At 36.5% G+C, this 17,007-nt stretch overlaps 1 protein-coding gene across 2 annotated transcripts in view; it reads right to left on the bottom strand.

Moving 5' to 3' along the window:
- Window positions 1–17,007, bottom strand: part of skd (mediator complex subunit skuld) — a 102,845-nt gene that overhangs the window by 19,111 nt on the left and 66,727 nt on the right. The window contains exons 3-14 of one of the 2 annotated variants that reach the window (XM_067130543.1): window positions 14,070–14,160; window positions 13,689–13,775; window positions 12,384–12,529; window positions 11,708–11,890; window positions 10,821–11,244; window positions 8,721–8,954; window positions 5,695–5,906; window positions 5,010–5,158; window positions 4,374–4,669; window positions 3,952–4,081; window positions 2,998–3,282; window positions 18–1,817 (exon numbers count right to left, since the gene is read on the bottom strand). In XM_067130543.1, the coding sequence (XP_066986644.1) occupies window positions 18–1,817; window positions 2,998–3,282; window positions 3,952–4,081; window positions 4,374–4,669; window positions 5,010–5,158; window positions 5,695–5,906; window positions 8,721–8,954; window positions 10,821–11,244; window positions 11,708–11,890; window positions 12,384–12,529; window positions 13,689–13,775; window positions 14,070–14,160 (4,037 nt within the window). The remainder of the gene's footprint in view (window positions 1–17; window positions 1,818–2,997; window positions 3,283–3,951; window positions 4,082–4,373; window positions 4,670–5,009; window positions 5,159–5,694; window positions 5,907–8,720; window positions 8,955–10,820; window positions 11,245–11,707; window positions 11,891–12,383; window positions 12,530–13,688; window positions 13,776–14,069; window positions 14,161–17,007) is intronic. The other variant, XM_067130544.1, reaches the window with a different exon arrangement.

The raw sequence follows: 17,007 nt of genomic DNA on the forward strand, positions 1-17,007 counted from the left end.
TAATACTTTTTGCTTACCTCATATATGGATGACAATTCTTTGAAGAATGTGCGAACATGGGTTAGAATGAACTCATTATCTGGAGCTACAACAACATAAGCCACATTCCGCTGCTGAGAATAAGGTTCTAGTAGTAGTTTTTCCCAGTGTCTGATTGACTGGGGTGCTATGGTCAGCCAGTCCCTATCATGACCCGTTAACAACATGGGAATAGGAAGAGGCTCTGCCATGTCCTCTGTGCCACGGACAGCCATTCGATGGAACTGTCTCCAGGTGAGAGGACCATCCACACTAAACACAGGCTCCCAATTAACTCTCCTTCCCTTCTTTTGTATTGCCTCCTGCAAATGAGGTTGAAGAGCCTTCATACACCGGACTATGTCTTTAGAACACGTTGGACCATCAAACTGGTAATAGCACCACTTGTGCATATATTGCTGTCTCATTGTAGGAGCAGCACTTTCACTATCACTAATGCTTGTCCCCCTTGACTGTTCCACAGCAATACATGCAATTTCATTTCCATCCTTATAATCTACCAAATTTAAGTGAATATCTCGTCTGGTATTTTGGTACAGTGTTGTTGATCTATAAATAACACTACTAGGAGTACTTAACGTTACTAAGCACTGACTTTGCAATAACTGAAACATCGATTGAGGTACATCTAGAATACTGGTTTCACGTTCAGGATTGTCTGTATTTTTACTATCCATCAGCAAGAGTAGGGAGTGTTTCTTCCTTTCTGTTGCTAGAGCCTCATGGAGGCCAGTAAGATCCACTTCATCTTCATAAAATAGTCCAGCCTGAAAGGCCAGCCTTCTATTTACCACTGCAGAAAAACCACAATTACACTTGATACTTTCCTCTTCTACACTTAAATGTGTAGGTGGTAGATAGAGGGTACCATCATTGCCACGGATGTTGCCTACATTTTTCGCACTATTATTACACACACACATCGTGCACGAGTCAAAATTGTGGTCTCTAAATAAGTTAACACTAGAATCTTGTAATGCAATATTAACAATGAGGGAATTTGCTTCAGGTACTTGAGTGAGCCCTAAACTAGGAGGCTCCACTGACGGCAGTGTCTTACTGAGGTATGATGACTGATTAGATGCCGGTGAGGTTAAGTCATAGTTCATTGGTGGACCAGCTGAGGCTGGGCCCCCAACACTACCAGGACCACGCTGAGACCCTGGCCCACCTTCAGACACAGGTCCTCCTATACTTGAGGCCATGGGTGATATTGGGGACATCCCAACCCTCTGACTATGACCTGCTGTGGTTGGGCCCATATGAATATTGCCCATATGGTTCATGGCTGGAACAGATGCATGAGTCTTGTCAGCAACAGAGTACTGCCAAGATGGCTTGTATGCCCAGTCTGATGGAAGAGTAACTATAGTTTTACACTCTTGGCTTGGAAGGTTCGTAAGTGGAGCATATTTTGATGATCCAACAAACATACACACCGAAGGAGGACGATACACTGCTAGAGTTTCTTTAGGCTCTTCTTTTATCATTATACCTGCTGGTTCAACTGTATGCAAAGGGCGTAAATCTTCTATTCGCTCCTGCTTAATACTGATTATCTGAGGCGCACTTTCCTCTAGGGCAGTATCATGATCAGGATTGTGTTCATGTGAGGGAGGTGTTGGAAACATTTTACTTAATTCTACCAATCCATTATTTGCACTGGACTTGTTATTACCACCACTACAGTTCTTATTATTACTCATTACACTTGCAGTATCTTCTGGGCCACCAATAGGCTTATTTGAACCTGGCGGCGTGTGATCAGGGAATGTAGGCTGAAATAAATGAGAATATATTAACAAAATGACTTAAAAATGTAAAAGAGAACTAACAAGGGTGTATGTTCTATTTCCAAATATATCTTTTTTAATCAAAACAGCTTTGTTTAATGAGATAATAAAAAGAAGAAAAGTCAACCATATAGATATGTTGGGATTGACCTAATTTTAAACAGAGAATAAACAATCCTTTACACAAAACTTGAGGTCCCAATAAAACAAAGAAAAATTTCAACAATAAAAATTTTAAGGGGATGAATCATTTTTGGTTTATCAAAAGCTGTGAAATGACCACTTTCAAAGTAGTATGTAAATTTACAAGCCAAGAATCAAGGCTTTAATGAACTGCATCAAATATCAATGTTCTTACTTAAGAGTTAAATAATCCTTGTTCAGAGCCAACTTTTATGCGAAATAATATGCAATTACTGCTATCTTACTGTAACTTCCATAAATATTTAAGGATAAGCCATATACTTTTACCAAGGAATATTTGCTAATGAATTTAGTTGTTTTAAGACTATAACAAAATCTTTCCAAGATATCATCATCAATGAGCAGTTTAACAAGATCATTCTCTCACATTCTAGACTATCATAGGTTTTTTTAAAGGATTTGTTCTCTTGAGGATCTGAAAATCAGAGCATGGAAGGACAATATCAAAAGGAATAAATTGAAGGTAAAATGGAAGGAATGCAGCAGACCACCTTCAGTAACATCATTGTTTCACTGCACAAGGCTAACTGTTGACAGTATCCCCAACATAATTCAAATTCCATAACATTTTAACATTTCCTCAACAATTTAAATTTGAGGGCTTAAAATCCATGCCATTCCACAGGTAAATTACAAAACCTAACCTAGTGCAAAGTGTTTTAACACTGGAAATGCATATGGATAAAACCTACAACACTTCTAAGGATTGTTTTGGCAAGCTTCTTATGCATATATGACCAAAGGAAACTGATTTTGACCCTGACTGACTCTGAGTGCCACGAACTTTTTTTTTTTTTTTAAACAACTTGGCCTTTTTATTACAGTACACACACAAATCTTAAATTAAACAAAGATTTCAAGAAATGGTTGTTCACAATACAGCATTCAATTGAAAAACTAAAGGCACCTGATCATGCAAGAAAATGAAAGGTCAAAACAGATAAATGACAAATATGCCTACGTCATCAGGGGAATCAGAGTCAAAGATGTTGTCTGGTACTCCATCAAATGGCTGAACACCATCACTAGTGTACATATAACCAGTCTTCTTTGGTTGCGAAAGGGAATGAGGATCATGAGAGGATCGCACACTTCCAGGAGTCTTGGCTTCCTCTTTTTCTATGCCTTCCTTCCGTTTGTAAGTCTCCAGGGTTGCCCCAGACACATCGTCTTCAAAGTCGTAAGGATCAGCTTGTCTCTTTATGCCACCTACACGCTTAGGAGGTAAGCCATTCATTTCAGGAATCTGTAAGAAATTAGGATATTAAGAAACTTTAAAAAATCCAGACGGCAACTAAGCTAGTTGCATGTGGAATTAGCTTGCAAGACAATGTTTACATAGGGGGCTTCATTTTTTAGGGGTGTATTCTGTATTCCTGGATTTTTTGTGGTCCGGCCCCGTGGTTCCCCGATTTAAAAGGTTGGACTATACTCAGAATTTACCAATTTTAATTCTTATGATACTGTGTGAGCTGTAATAATAATTTTACAAAATAAAATAAACAAAATTAATAGAAAAAACATTCATAACTTGGTAAAATTAGCATATTTTTATGAATATCTTTTTGGAAACAAGGCCTCGCACAGGGTTGGAAATATTCACTTTCAACTTCTCCTGGAAGATACAAAATTTTTTAGACCTCTTTTTCTTAAGCTATGTGCATATGCATATCTTCCTCTTTCCATTTATGTATTTTTTTTTTTTAATTGGCCATTCTTAAAGTTAGCCTGGTCTAGGGGTGTGCTTAATATATATTTAAGCCCAAACTGTGAAGATTACGAAATCTTTTGAAAAAGACAAGGAAATATACAACACATATCATTAATCAAAACAAAAATTTTCAATTCAGCATTAAAACTTACAAGTTTCTACATTTAACTAGTCTACCAAATGAATTTTCCATAAATAACTTGCCTCATGACTGACTTCAGTCCTGTGAAGCTCCTTCATGTGCTCTTGAATGTGGGCAGGTCGATATGGAGGCCATAGTGGCTCCTCTTTCTTTGGTTCTGCTGGCTTGAACTTCTTAACTGGGTGGTGTAACCTACAAAAAAAAAAAAAATAATAAATAAATAAATAAATAATTTTATATTTTTCAGCAAACTGATTACCATCGTTTCTATGAATTTCTGATGTTTTATGCCATCTTCTAGTATACTGTACAGAAACTTCTCAGCATATTGTCAAGAAACAAATTTAAGTCTCCATTAGCAAGTTTATCTTCAAACAAGTAGCAAAAATAAAACTACACAGTAAAAAAATCATAAAATACAATGGGTTTCTTTACACAGAGCACCAGCTTTTTTTTTACACGTATCCAATTCCCATGTACTAACCATGCATTTAATTTTGTATAGTCATACAGGACGGAACTGGTGTTCTCAAACTCCAAGAAAGAGTGGTAATCTTCACTGGGCAGAGATGGTCTCTTCAAACCTCTCGTAAGAATCCCACTGCTTTCGTCATTGCTACCAGAGCCACCGCCCCCACTGCCGCCGCTGCCCACCCCACCACCACCACCGCCGCCACTGCTGCTGCTGCTGCTGCCGCTGCCATTTCCTCCAAGACTACAACTGTTTTCACTTGACTCGGCATCATTGCCTCTTTCCCCACCAGGAAATGGAGACATGCCCTTGAAATACAGATATCATAGGTGAGTGAGAATAACAATGAGGGTCACTAGAACGGATATTTTACAAGAAAGAATGGTCAGTACAGGAATGCAGACAACTGACCTCATTACTGTCCACTTTTGATAACTGGCTTGTAATACTTTTCATTCAACTGAAAACTATTACGTACAGGCTAAATGACATACTTGTAAATTAAAAAAATATATATATATTTCTTCCAAGGCATCTATTTACAAAAGTTGAAAGTCCACAAATAAAAAATGTAAAATTTTCCCTAAATTTAAAAGTCCAAAAATAAAAAAAAGTAAAAATTTTTCAAAGGAAAAAGCACTAACTTACCTGGTTTATAGAAGACTCAGATTTGGGACCCATTAGATCAGATATGTTAGGTTTTACATCCATAGAATCTAATGCAGCTGGAGTTGAAGGGTCACCAATTGACGTATTGGAAGGTGGTGGATGGGGGCTTAGTGTTGGCATGGTAGGATCTGGAAAAATGATTCCACTTTAAATTTTTAACAATAATGCAGCAGAAAAAATACAAGGCATTAACAGGCTGAATAAAAAATATTCAAGAGCAAGCTAACAAAAGCTCTTAAATCTAATCAAACTCAACAGTAACCTTTATTAAATTCCTCCAATGAACATTCCTTACATTTAAAACCACGGCCAATAACCTCCCTAACATAGCTCATATGTATATAGCAACTTTAAACTAATCAGAATTCTTATCTACATTATCATGGATTTTATTAGGCTAACTTTTATGCGTGATACATTATATACTCTTTCAAGTCTTAGAAGTTTTAACTTGGATAAGCACAAAGTACAGTTTGCTTTAGGATAAGAGTTCTACAGAACTGCTGTTACCTTTGTAATATCTTGAATAGTCAAGTGTAGCTATACTATAGGGTCTTTGTTAACTTTGCAGAAGGCCAGACCACCCCAAGAAATCTTTAAGTTAAAGAGGTACACTTGAATTGTCCTATGATAACGGGATAAGAAAATCAGTGTTTTCATTTACCATGATGAGGCACAGAAGAGGGCTGTGAATGAGGGGTAGGAAGAGGAGACGGTGTGACCGAGGCAGGAGATTCAACAGAAGGGGGTGGGCCATCTGTCACTCCTGTGCATCTTAAACTTGGTACACTACCTGGAGTGGCCACTCCACCACTTTTGTAACCAGCAAAGCCACCTGTTCCACTACCACCACCAGGTGTTCCCACACCACCTAGCCTGCAAAAGAAAAACAAATATTTTAATTTAAAAACAAGTGTGCATACATGCACTCAAGCACCGAAAGACAATCATGTTATCTCATTTATGACCCATGGTCAAATACTTTTCATATTAAATGCAGTTCAGTGTTGAAAAGACATGAGGATGCAAGACTAATTTATTACATGGCTACCTCTACTTTAACAAAAATGGTTGCAAGCTACAAAATGCTTAAATGAAGATGACAAAACTGATGAACACTATGCAGCAAACTGCAAAAGAAGCTAAAGAAGCAACCAACGACAGAATAACAATAACAACAGTCATACTTTGTATCCATCTATGTGTAACAGTCATGCAGTAATTGCATCTGAATAAGTAAAATACATAATTATAAAAATAAACTGACCATTACAGATCTGAAACATGATACATGCAAAATGAACCAAGATCTGACCATAAGAATCTTCCAAGGCCTCAAACTAAATTCTATTATTAATGAACATAGGAAATCGACTGAAGATAAAAAAATGATTGAATAACCCACTGTAAGACTGCTCTGGGAAACTTTCCATCCATACGTTAAGGAAGAGTTAAAAACTCTTAAGGGAACTTTAAAGTTTTCTTTTCATGCTAATTACTTCTAGGTTACTTTTTTAAAGTTTATGCCCAATTACTTCTAAAAATTAATGAAGAACCAAATTTATCAGTTTTAATCTTCCGAGGGGTGTTTTAAATAAATAACCCCATAGATTTGGTTTCCAAAATTTCCTACGTAAAGACAAGTATAACACCTATTAGAAATATTGTACTGTATACACCTATTAGAAATATTGTACTGTATACACCTATTAGAAATATTGTACTGTATATGATGAAATATTCTTGAAAATGCCTAACAAAGTTATAAAAATAATCAAATTGTTAAGTGAAGATCAGTAACATTCTTCCATTCATAATCAACAGCTGAGTACAGAAGTAATGATGAAGAGGAATGATGTGATGGTCACAAGAAGGGGAAAATGGTAACAAAAATGTCCCGAGAATCCTTAAGAATTCGGTAAAATATGTGACATACTGAGTGCTAATATCTTTCTTTGGTTTATAAATTAAATATGTAAAAAGTTAAAATATTTATAAAAAGGAGTATGATGTTTTTCATAAACAGATTTACTTAACATGTGTCTGTCTACAAAGCATCTTTGAAATTAGAGTATGATGCTAATTCAAACTTTAAAAACAATATGGGGGGGGATCCCCAAAGTGCTCCCTTAGTAAAACTAAAGTCGAGTGGAAATCAATTAAAATGTTTATCTTTCCAGCAAATACAAAAGTAATGTATGGTTCATGACAAAACCAGAAAGAGAAATGCACAGCTGCAACAATGTATATTAATTCTATGCTAATTCCAATGTTCAAAATATTCAAATCCACCATAAATATCTTGATATTCAAATACTGAAAGTAGCAGAATTGGCAAATTTAAAGGTTATCTTTAAATATCAACACACAACAGACTACACAAAAGGATTTTTTAGCATCTTTAAGTTTCCCTCTAATCAAATAAGCAAGAAACTTCAATAAATGTATTTGCTCCAGCACATACAAATTTAAAGTCAGTCTGTAGCCAATGCAAAATGTTGCCCATTTTGCAAATGTCTGAAGTTCTGCAAGTGCAGAGGCATGTTCAAAATCCACATAGTATTTTATTACAATCTCCTGGTATAACAAGATAACCCACTATTCGTTTTAAACATTGATTCCCACTTACTATCAGAGAACAATCAAACACATGGGTCAACCTTCTTACATTCAGAAAGGCAAAATGTCTTACACTATGGAAAAAATACTTTTTAAATATACGCCAGTTTAGTTTACACGTATGTACCATGTCAATTCCTCCACATGAATATCACAAATAAATAAAGTAATGCCTCCAAGCAGTCTTCTTATACCCAGTGAAATTACTTGTCTACCAAACGGACCAACTGTCTAAAATAAGGCTTCTTTTCAAATAAAAGCATTTAGATAACAACACTAGGATGTAAGGCTACATTATGCTATAAATTAAGTATGGTACATAACTGCCTCCACTTAATAATTTTCCCATTCCATATGTTCAGTTAACTAGCAATTTTGAATAGACTGTAATATGAGAGAGAGAGAGAGAGAGAGAGAGAGAGAGAGAGAGAGAGAGAGAGAGAGAGAGAGAGAGAGAGAGAGAGAGAGAGAGAGAGAGAGAGAGAGAGTTTTCCCATTCCATATGTTTAGTTAACTGGCAATTTTGAATAGACTAATATATGATTTTTTCCCATTCCATATGTTTAGTTAACTGGCAATTTTGAATAGACTAATATATATGAGAGAGAGAGAGAGAGAGAGAGAGAGAGAGAGAGAGAGAGAGAGAGAGAGAGAGAGAGAGAGAGAGAGAGAGAGAGAGAGAGAGAGATTATTCTCAACCAATGGACAATGAAGAGAACTATAGTTTCTTTACCAATGAATACATTTTCTGTACTGTGTATTTATATTTACGGAGGGAAACTAAAAATACCACTGAAACTACACCATAAAACAAAAAAATTTTTTGACAAATGAGGGTATATCTTGTGCACTACCTTGCCAATTATAGATACAATACACTGATTGAAGGTCTATAATAACCATCTGTCTTCTGCCATTATGCAACCTTTTAGCACGTTATCTCCATACTTTCCAAAGGGAATGAATTATCAATAAAAAACTTGTCTGTTGGCAAATCTTTGTGAACAATGTGTTAAGGTATGTATGCTATGTGTGTTAAGTCATGTTTGTGGGCAGAATTATCAGTGGTACCTGGCAGAGGCCTGGATTAGTTCCGAATCGTCGATGGCTGCCACACCACAGTGCTCCAAGACTGCCTCATCAGGGTCACTGGTGGGCAGAGGGGCTGGGGGGGACCGCTTGTGGAAGGGTGTACATCCAGTCCCGGAGCTGGCCCCCCGCTGTCGCCCGCCTCCCCCACCACTTCTCTCTCCCCGGCACTTACTGCTGCTACACCCTTTACTACTGACCCGACCCCTTCTGCACCTGCAAGGGTCAGTTTTACATACACTCAAAACTGACACTAACCAAGGAATTCCTTGGCTAAAACAAACTGCTCTTCCAAATGAATATGTGAAAAGTGTGTATGCTTGTGTCAATGTCAATGGAAGTTCAGTTCCTCAAATGCTTTTGGCTGAGGTCTACAAAATGCATGTCAAATTTCACTTTCTGTATTCTGTTTTTGCATGTGTAATAAAAGATGGCAGTATAATTTTACTAAAGCAAGTTTTCCGAGCATTGCAGTGGATAGTCTTAAACTGTTCCTTCTAAGAGGAGATAAAAGCTTTCGAAGTTGATTTTTTAAAAGCATCTTTGTGAATTTCCGAGTAAAAGAAAATAAAATCATTCATGTCTATATTCCTCAAACACAGAGTAAATGTGAAGAGACTTGTCAGTAGTGCTTTTGAGTCCAGTAATTCCTTTAAAAGGGTTACAAATCTTTATTAAAAAGCAGGCACACATTAATCTTTCCCAGATGCTTACATTTTAACTGCTGAATTGTATATTAAAAAGCTTTACAAAATAAAAACTAAAACAGTTTAACAGAATATTCTCTATTACAATTCTCAGGTCCAAGAACAAACAAAACCACAAAACCATATTTAAGGATGAATTTTCCAGGGTATTAAAAAAATTAAGTAAAAACTGAACTTGCAACTATCCAGAAAAAAAAAAAAAAAGTGTCAAAAGTCATCAGTGTGTCTTACGAAAGACACCTTTCTACTGAAAAATAATCTAATCTGCTCACAAAATTGTAAAGAAATATGCCATCATATATTCCCTGACAGAAACAACTCAAAACTTCATTTGAACACTTCATAACATTCTCAACAAATACCTAAAATTCCTGAATACTGTTGGAACTAAATTACAGAAAAGAAAAATTAGTGACATGAATTGTGTCAAACCTACACTACGAAACTGTTACCGAATTACTTGTTCCAACCATATTGTCCTTTAAATTGAAATATTTGGCTAAACTTTACTATAACTGCCAGATGCTTTTAAATAATTTTACAGAGGAGCAAATTAAAAATGTACAATTTTTCCGGATATCCAACGAACTACTGTATGGAAATTGGGAAAAAATAAGATTAATTTTATTCCTACTTCAAAAAAATTGATCTTACACTAACAAAGTTCAATTAAAAAATGTGTTCACAAAGTATTAGAACTTCAGAGGTAAAGAAAGGTACAACGTCTGGACGGTGAAGGCACTCTTTGTCGGGAGGGGGAATAGTAAAGAACATGAAAACAGAAAGTGAAAGACTGGGACTGAGCCGTCTTGCTTCCTTCACAAAAGGCAGAGCCTTTATTTTGTTTGTATCATCTTAAATGTAACTGTTCCTTGGTATGTAGGCTTCGTTTTGTGTGTTCTCGATAGTGGCATTGCTGTGACTTGATTTCTTAAATGAAAACTTGACTAATAGTAAAATTACAACATAAGCAAAAACATCAAGAATGGTATAACAAAACATGTTTTTACTATATGTGCATGCATCATGCAAGTACAGTACCAGTATAAAAGAAAAAAAAAAAAAAAAAAGTCATCAATAGTGATAATAATTATAACACCTATGACCAGACTCTGAAACTAGTTCATGCAAGAATAAGTAAACTACATAACAAACCTTTCAATCTTTAAATATGGCTAAATATTTTATTAAAACATTCAAAAGGAAGTACGACAATAATTACTGTCCAATGATTTACCATACTAAGTATGAAAAACAGTGTGTATCACACAAGTGCTAGTGCTGAGAAACGGGCAAATTTGAAAATTACATTCATAACAATGCACTGAGGCTAATATATATTTTCTAAAACATTACAAATATTAAACAAACATACTTGGAACAGGAGCAGCTAATTTTAGTCGCTGGATCTGAGAAGTCCCATTGTCCTGCTATTTCTGCTGGAGTTGCTGTTGCATCTGGTGTAAGTCCATCTTGCTGACCTGGGCACTGGACAATATCCTGCCACACGCGTTCACACATTCCACGAGACCAGCCTAGTCCCCGCCCGCCAGAACTCAAATATCCAGGGTCTAGTAAATTATGGGTAGAGGCAGTGAAGGGCGAATTATTGGTGGGAACTGGAGTTCCATCAACCTCCCCAACACTTTCATTGGTCAAACCTCCTTTTAAACCCCCAGGGGAAGTAGGGCTAGGCTGATTTACTACTAGGGCCCCTGCATTGCCTCGACTGGTCAGTAAATAGTCATCCATATCAGTGACCAGAACATAGCTTGTGGGATACCGCATTTTGTGACCACCTGCAAAGAAGGACGCACAAATTCAGTCCCCAAAAATTCATGTTTTTACATAAAATAAGGTTTTACACAAGAGCATCAATTGCAACCAGCCTCAATCTTTGTGAAATGGGAGCAGCACACGACTTGAAGAACTGAAAGAAGGAAAGTTCCACCAGGTATGCACAGCTCACAGTACACTGTCAGCCAGCTACCAAGTTTCACTCTTCAGTGTGGCTCCCATAAAGTTCATTCCAAGTTAGTGTACCATTTAATTTTCTTTTTCTTTTGCCTTTCACGCCTCTTGCTTTCAGTTGGCATATTTTTAATTATGTATCCTAACTATGTTGCCTCTTTTGGGGCTTGAGGAACTGTTCATGAAACAAGTATTATCTTCTGTAATTCTTGGTTAGTCTGTCCATACAGGTAAAACCAAAATTTCAAGCAACATGACTATATGCACAACATATAAAAAAAAAAAACTCACCTACAATAACCTCAACTGCAGCAGGAAGTGCAGACTCGCCTGATGGAGAGTCTGTGAGAAGGGCTTTGGTTTCAACAGGAAAGAACATTTTCCACTCATCTAAGAGTTTCTGGGTAGACGGTTCAGAGACGCGGTAGCTCACACCAGTTAAAGTGCCACTTAACCCATATGGACCTAATATCACTGTAGAAAGAAAGAACACGGCCACATCACTTGTGAGAAACTAACGTTCCATTAAACCTACACAGAAATGCAGAACCATCAGAAAAAATAACTTTCTGCATACACCCAAGTATACAACAGCCTTTGCAGCTACACTCTGTACTAATTAAGTGTAAAAAGGCTATACATCCATAATTATATAGTACTATACATACAGCTGTAATAAACTCTAATCATCATTACCCATTACTTCTAAACAGTGTACCTACCATCCAAAATAGCTAAATTTACCATACAAATAAAAGTTACAATACAACCCAAAAGGATAATGATGACACTTTGGGTTATGATGGTTTGATAAGAAATTTGCTAAAACAACATTTCTATATCATCTATATCATATATTTCAAGAAAACTGTCTTAATCTCTATTTTTCTACAAATTACAAAATACTGAATTTAAAAAGGAAAGACAACAACCTATGTTCAAACATCAACATTTCACCAGTTCATACCTGGTATGCCATGGTTTGTTTGTTGGGCAAGTAATAGGTGCTTTCGAGAGAGCTTTCGTACTGCAGGATGCTGACGAACATCAACACTGGCACAAACTCGGCTTTCCCCATGCACGAAAAATGACAGGCTGAACGACAAGTGGGTACTGAAAAAAAAAAAGTGAAGTGATACTTATTCTTGGGTCACACTCCCAACACAAAATGCGCACTAAAATATTAATACTAACAACATAAATCATCCTTTCTACTGTGTGGTCTTAAGTTCCTAGGTTATGATCTATCTCATTTCTGACACAACAATTATTTTAAATAATATCCAAGTGTTGTCATACTAACCAACGTTCTGATAAGCACGTTCTCTTCAGTGTACAGAATCAAAACATCCCTACTACCTTGGAACAATATGCAAGTTTTCTTAAAACATGTATGGATAATTTACATCACAAGTCCCATTTAGAGAGTACTGGTATTATACAAGTACATACCAATATTCTAATAAAATAAAGCCATGCAAACCCTTTTATGTTATAATTTTTTTCATCTAGTTACCTATTCAATACATCATACTAAACTGAACAGTGGCTCTTATAACTAAATCACAGGCATATTTATAAATCTCCAACTTGACCCTTGTGCAACTGATAAAATGCCATATATTTTTCCTAAATTTTTACCAACTGCTGTACTCTCATTAACTTTTAATCTAGTTTGCTAACTGCTAATAGTCAACTGTACTGTACAAATAGGACCTCTCTATTCCCTCCTGTTCTTCATGTCCAGGTACAATTCTTAAGTCTTTCAAAATACACATTCGGGATGCTTAAAAAATACTTATTTAATTTTAAGTAAGCCTGCTCCTGCAACTTATTGATAGAACTACAATTAACTTTTCTACATATTTCACACACACTAAAACTTGCAAAACTGATGCCGTATAGATTCTATGCAGACGAATCCAGTAATTCCATTCAGCTGCATATACTGTATTGTACTCAGAAAATTCAAATAACCTAAAATCTTCCATTTCATCCAAGATACTGTGATGAAGATTTTCATTTCTCTCAACAGTTTTCACTGAAATCAAGTTCCTTTTTTTTTTCCATGTACCATTGACATTTAACCGATTTCATTCCTGGCAATACTTGGTCATTCCTGTTTGAATAATAAATCCATGCATTAAACAACTAGAGAAATTTCATCAATGCATAAAAAATCCTAAATGCCCTTAGTGGTAGAGCAACTTGGTGCAGAAGTTCATTTTAAAAGGTAGTGTGAGAGAACAGGGTATCTCCAACTTAGTCTTACCTCCCACTGCCTGGAACACCTTCAGGACCTTCATATGGTTGCACAAACCATCGGCCGAGCCTTACAAAATCTCTAGTAAGGAGACATCTGAAAAGCAGAGCAAGGTAAATGTTAACCTACAGAGAAATAGGGACAGCTAGCACAAGATATAACCACTCAATAGTTGAAGACAATCCACTACACGAAAAAGTACCAAGAAAGATAAAAAAATTTTTAATGATGTTCCATAAGAATAATTATTTAAAACAAGACAACAAGATAAGTGGGCAATTTTCCCTTTCGTCCTTCCTCATTCTACACATTCTACGTTTGCTTCTTCAGGTCTTCTGATGTGATCCTAGCAATCATGAACATACATTGAACAAACAAATTCCTTTTTACCTTTCAATGAGATTATGCAGAGCCTTGAAGAGAAGGGTTCGACATTCGTAAGACAACCCAGTTTCCCAGTCCCAGGAACCTCTGATTTCCTCTGAAAAAAAAAAAAAGGGGAAAATGAAAGGATCATTTTAAATCAAAAGTCATCCTACAATATAAGCACAACACTTTCACATCATTCACATTTTTAACCACAAAAACTTGAGTCCCAAACCACTAACAATATGGTAACTGAGGAAGTAAATTTTCACAAGACAAATTTTGTCTCATCTGTAGTTTGAGAAAGCCCAACAACCTTTATTATGGTGCCTTGTGTTGAAACTAATGGTATTCCACCCCAGCTGCATTGCTTTCTGCGTATTACTCTTATGTATAGCTTCCCTGTTCCTATTTCAGTTCTCATAAAAGAACAAACCCTTTGGGAAATGCGAGTAAATCTTGGACTGTGACTCTTCGACTATTTCATTAATTTACCATAAAAAAGCACCTTTCTATTTGCATCTTTCATTCTGATACCCACTTGCTCATTCAATTTTTCTTTTCCCTTTTTCTTCCTAATTTACTGTCCTAATTCACCCTTTTCTGCCACTAAATACACAACCATTATCATTTCCAATTCAGTACACCCTGCCACTCCACTTTGTGTGTGCCTTACCTACCAGGATTTTCCTTAAAAATCAACTACTGTTTATTTTAGGCTATTCTGGACAAAAACCCTACATATAAAAAATCACCAAAACTAACTTCTTGTGTTTGTTCAACTCCAAAACATGGCGAGAAACCAAAATCCTCTTATCCTAAGCCATTTGGTGACAATGATTTACAATTAGCACAGCAGAGAATGGTACTTTTTTTTTTTTTTTATTAAAATCTCATGTGTACCAGAAATGACTGCCTTTAGCCCCATGAGGTGTCCCATACGCCGGTCAGACAGCAATTCCAAAGGGTCCTAAAGCCTCAATGAGGAGCTCCTCTGCCTTAAAGCTTTGTTATCACAAGCCATTAACAAATTCAAAGGCATAATGAATCACGGTAGTCAAGTTGACAAACCTGCGCACTTTTCAAAACAAATTTGTTTCCCCTAACAAGGGGAGGCTCCAGAAAAAAAACAACACATCAGTCACTGCCACATTCAAAATTTAACTGCAGAATGGCAAATGAACCCTTGGTGGCAACAATTTCCACAACAAAATGGTTAAGAAATCACCAAAGGGTCTTCACTCACACGTAAATCCCTAGGTCATTCACCCCTATGTCTTGCAAGCAATCCTATCTGTCTATAATATATATGTGTTATTAAACACATGGTAGTGATTGGTGCTGAACTTTTGTTGTCATTTTCCTGTGGTATTCACTTATATGTATACTGAAATCACATCTACTGTGATTTTTTAATATATGTATAAATGTGGGTATATATATATATATATATATATATATATATATATATATATATATATATATATATATATAATTTTTTTCTCTCTCACACCATTGGACTGAGGACGTCATGCAACCAGAACTTCAGAAGTTAAAGCAAAGATGCGATGCATTGCTGCCCTAATACAATTCTCCTTGTATTTTAATAATTGGCTTACATTTTTAATTATTCCTTTATTAATCTGTTTATCTGTTTTCCTAATAACTGGTCTTCTCTTTCTGTATGGCCCATTACTTTCTGTTACTTCTTTTGAATGAACACCATATTCTTTGGAAGCTTGAATTTCAAGTCAACGGCCCCTTTGGGATTGTTCCATATGAATAGCATTCATCTTCTGACTAAAACAAAAGATATGTATGTATACTGTATATATGTATGTATGTATACTGTATATATACACATATATGTTACACAAGTACCCCACAAATAAAGGAGTTATCCCTTTTGGTGGAAAACTTCATTAATTCACCGAATACATTAGTATACCTCCCCATCTCAATGACACCACAATTTTAGTAATACTGCATTTACATAAGTACAATATCTTTGGAAAATTTATTTCATAGGTAACAGTGCCCTTTTATTTTGCAGATTACATAATATATACATATATATATATATACTCTATATATACATACATACACATACACACAATAATAACATAGACAGATAGATATGGATATAAACAAAGGAAGATGAGTATGTAACCGGCGAATACCAACGAAGACATAGCCTAAGATGCCACTGCCTGGTATATTCTGATACGCAAAACACATGACGTGCAGCGACTGACACTTGTTAAGTTCATCCATTCTGTTCCTTACCCCCCAAAACCAATATCCGCTGACGGATCCAATAAACATTTTTAAACGCTTCTCATCTGGCAGCTCATTTTTGCAGCTGCGCCAAGCACCGCTGCCTTCCGGACAATACCGACGGTAACCTTCGGATGCACGCGTCCCCGCCCCTTCGTAAATATTAACGTATATGAAAGTGCCCAGCAAATATAAAAAGCGGCCAGAACGATCGTATAAGACAAGGGTGAGTTAGGTCTTCAAAATGGATGAGTAAGCGAAGAATGCGCGTAAGTGAGCAGTCATGGAGTACGACAATACCTCGACAACAATGCCTCCGCCGCCCTCCCTCCCTCCCTCTGCCCCAAGACCTGCTTGCCTTCCTACGTACAAAATGCTGCAGTTATCGTTGTCAAATCGATAAGATCATTATGGGGGTATTTGGTGAAGTGTTACTACATTTTATCATCTTGCTCCTTTCCTTCCCCGTTTTTCCCCGCTGTAGCGTTTGTGCAGCTCTTCAACAATGGGTCTTTTGCCAATAGGCATCTTAACGGGGTCGAGATGTGGGGATGCCGAACGGGCTCCGTAATTTAATCTCGGCTACAACGACTACCTTCATGACCGACCAAAACTCCCGAACAGAGTTCCCGCGATAAAGATGTCTCCCTTGCTTGCAATCGACCCTCTGCATCCCTTCGTCTGT

The sequence above is a fragment of the Macrobrachium rosenbergii genome, chromosome 28, assembly GCF_040412425.1.
Source record: "Macrobrachium rosenbergii isolate ZJJX-2024 chromosome 28, ASM4041242v1, whole genome shotgun sequence".
Classification (NCBI taxonomy): Eukaryota; Metazoa; Arthropoda; class Malacostraca; order Decapoda; family Palaemonidae; genus Macrobrachium; species Macrobrachium rosenbergii.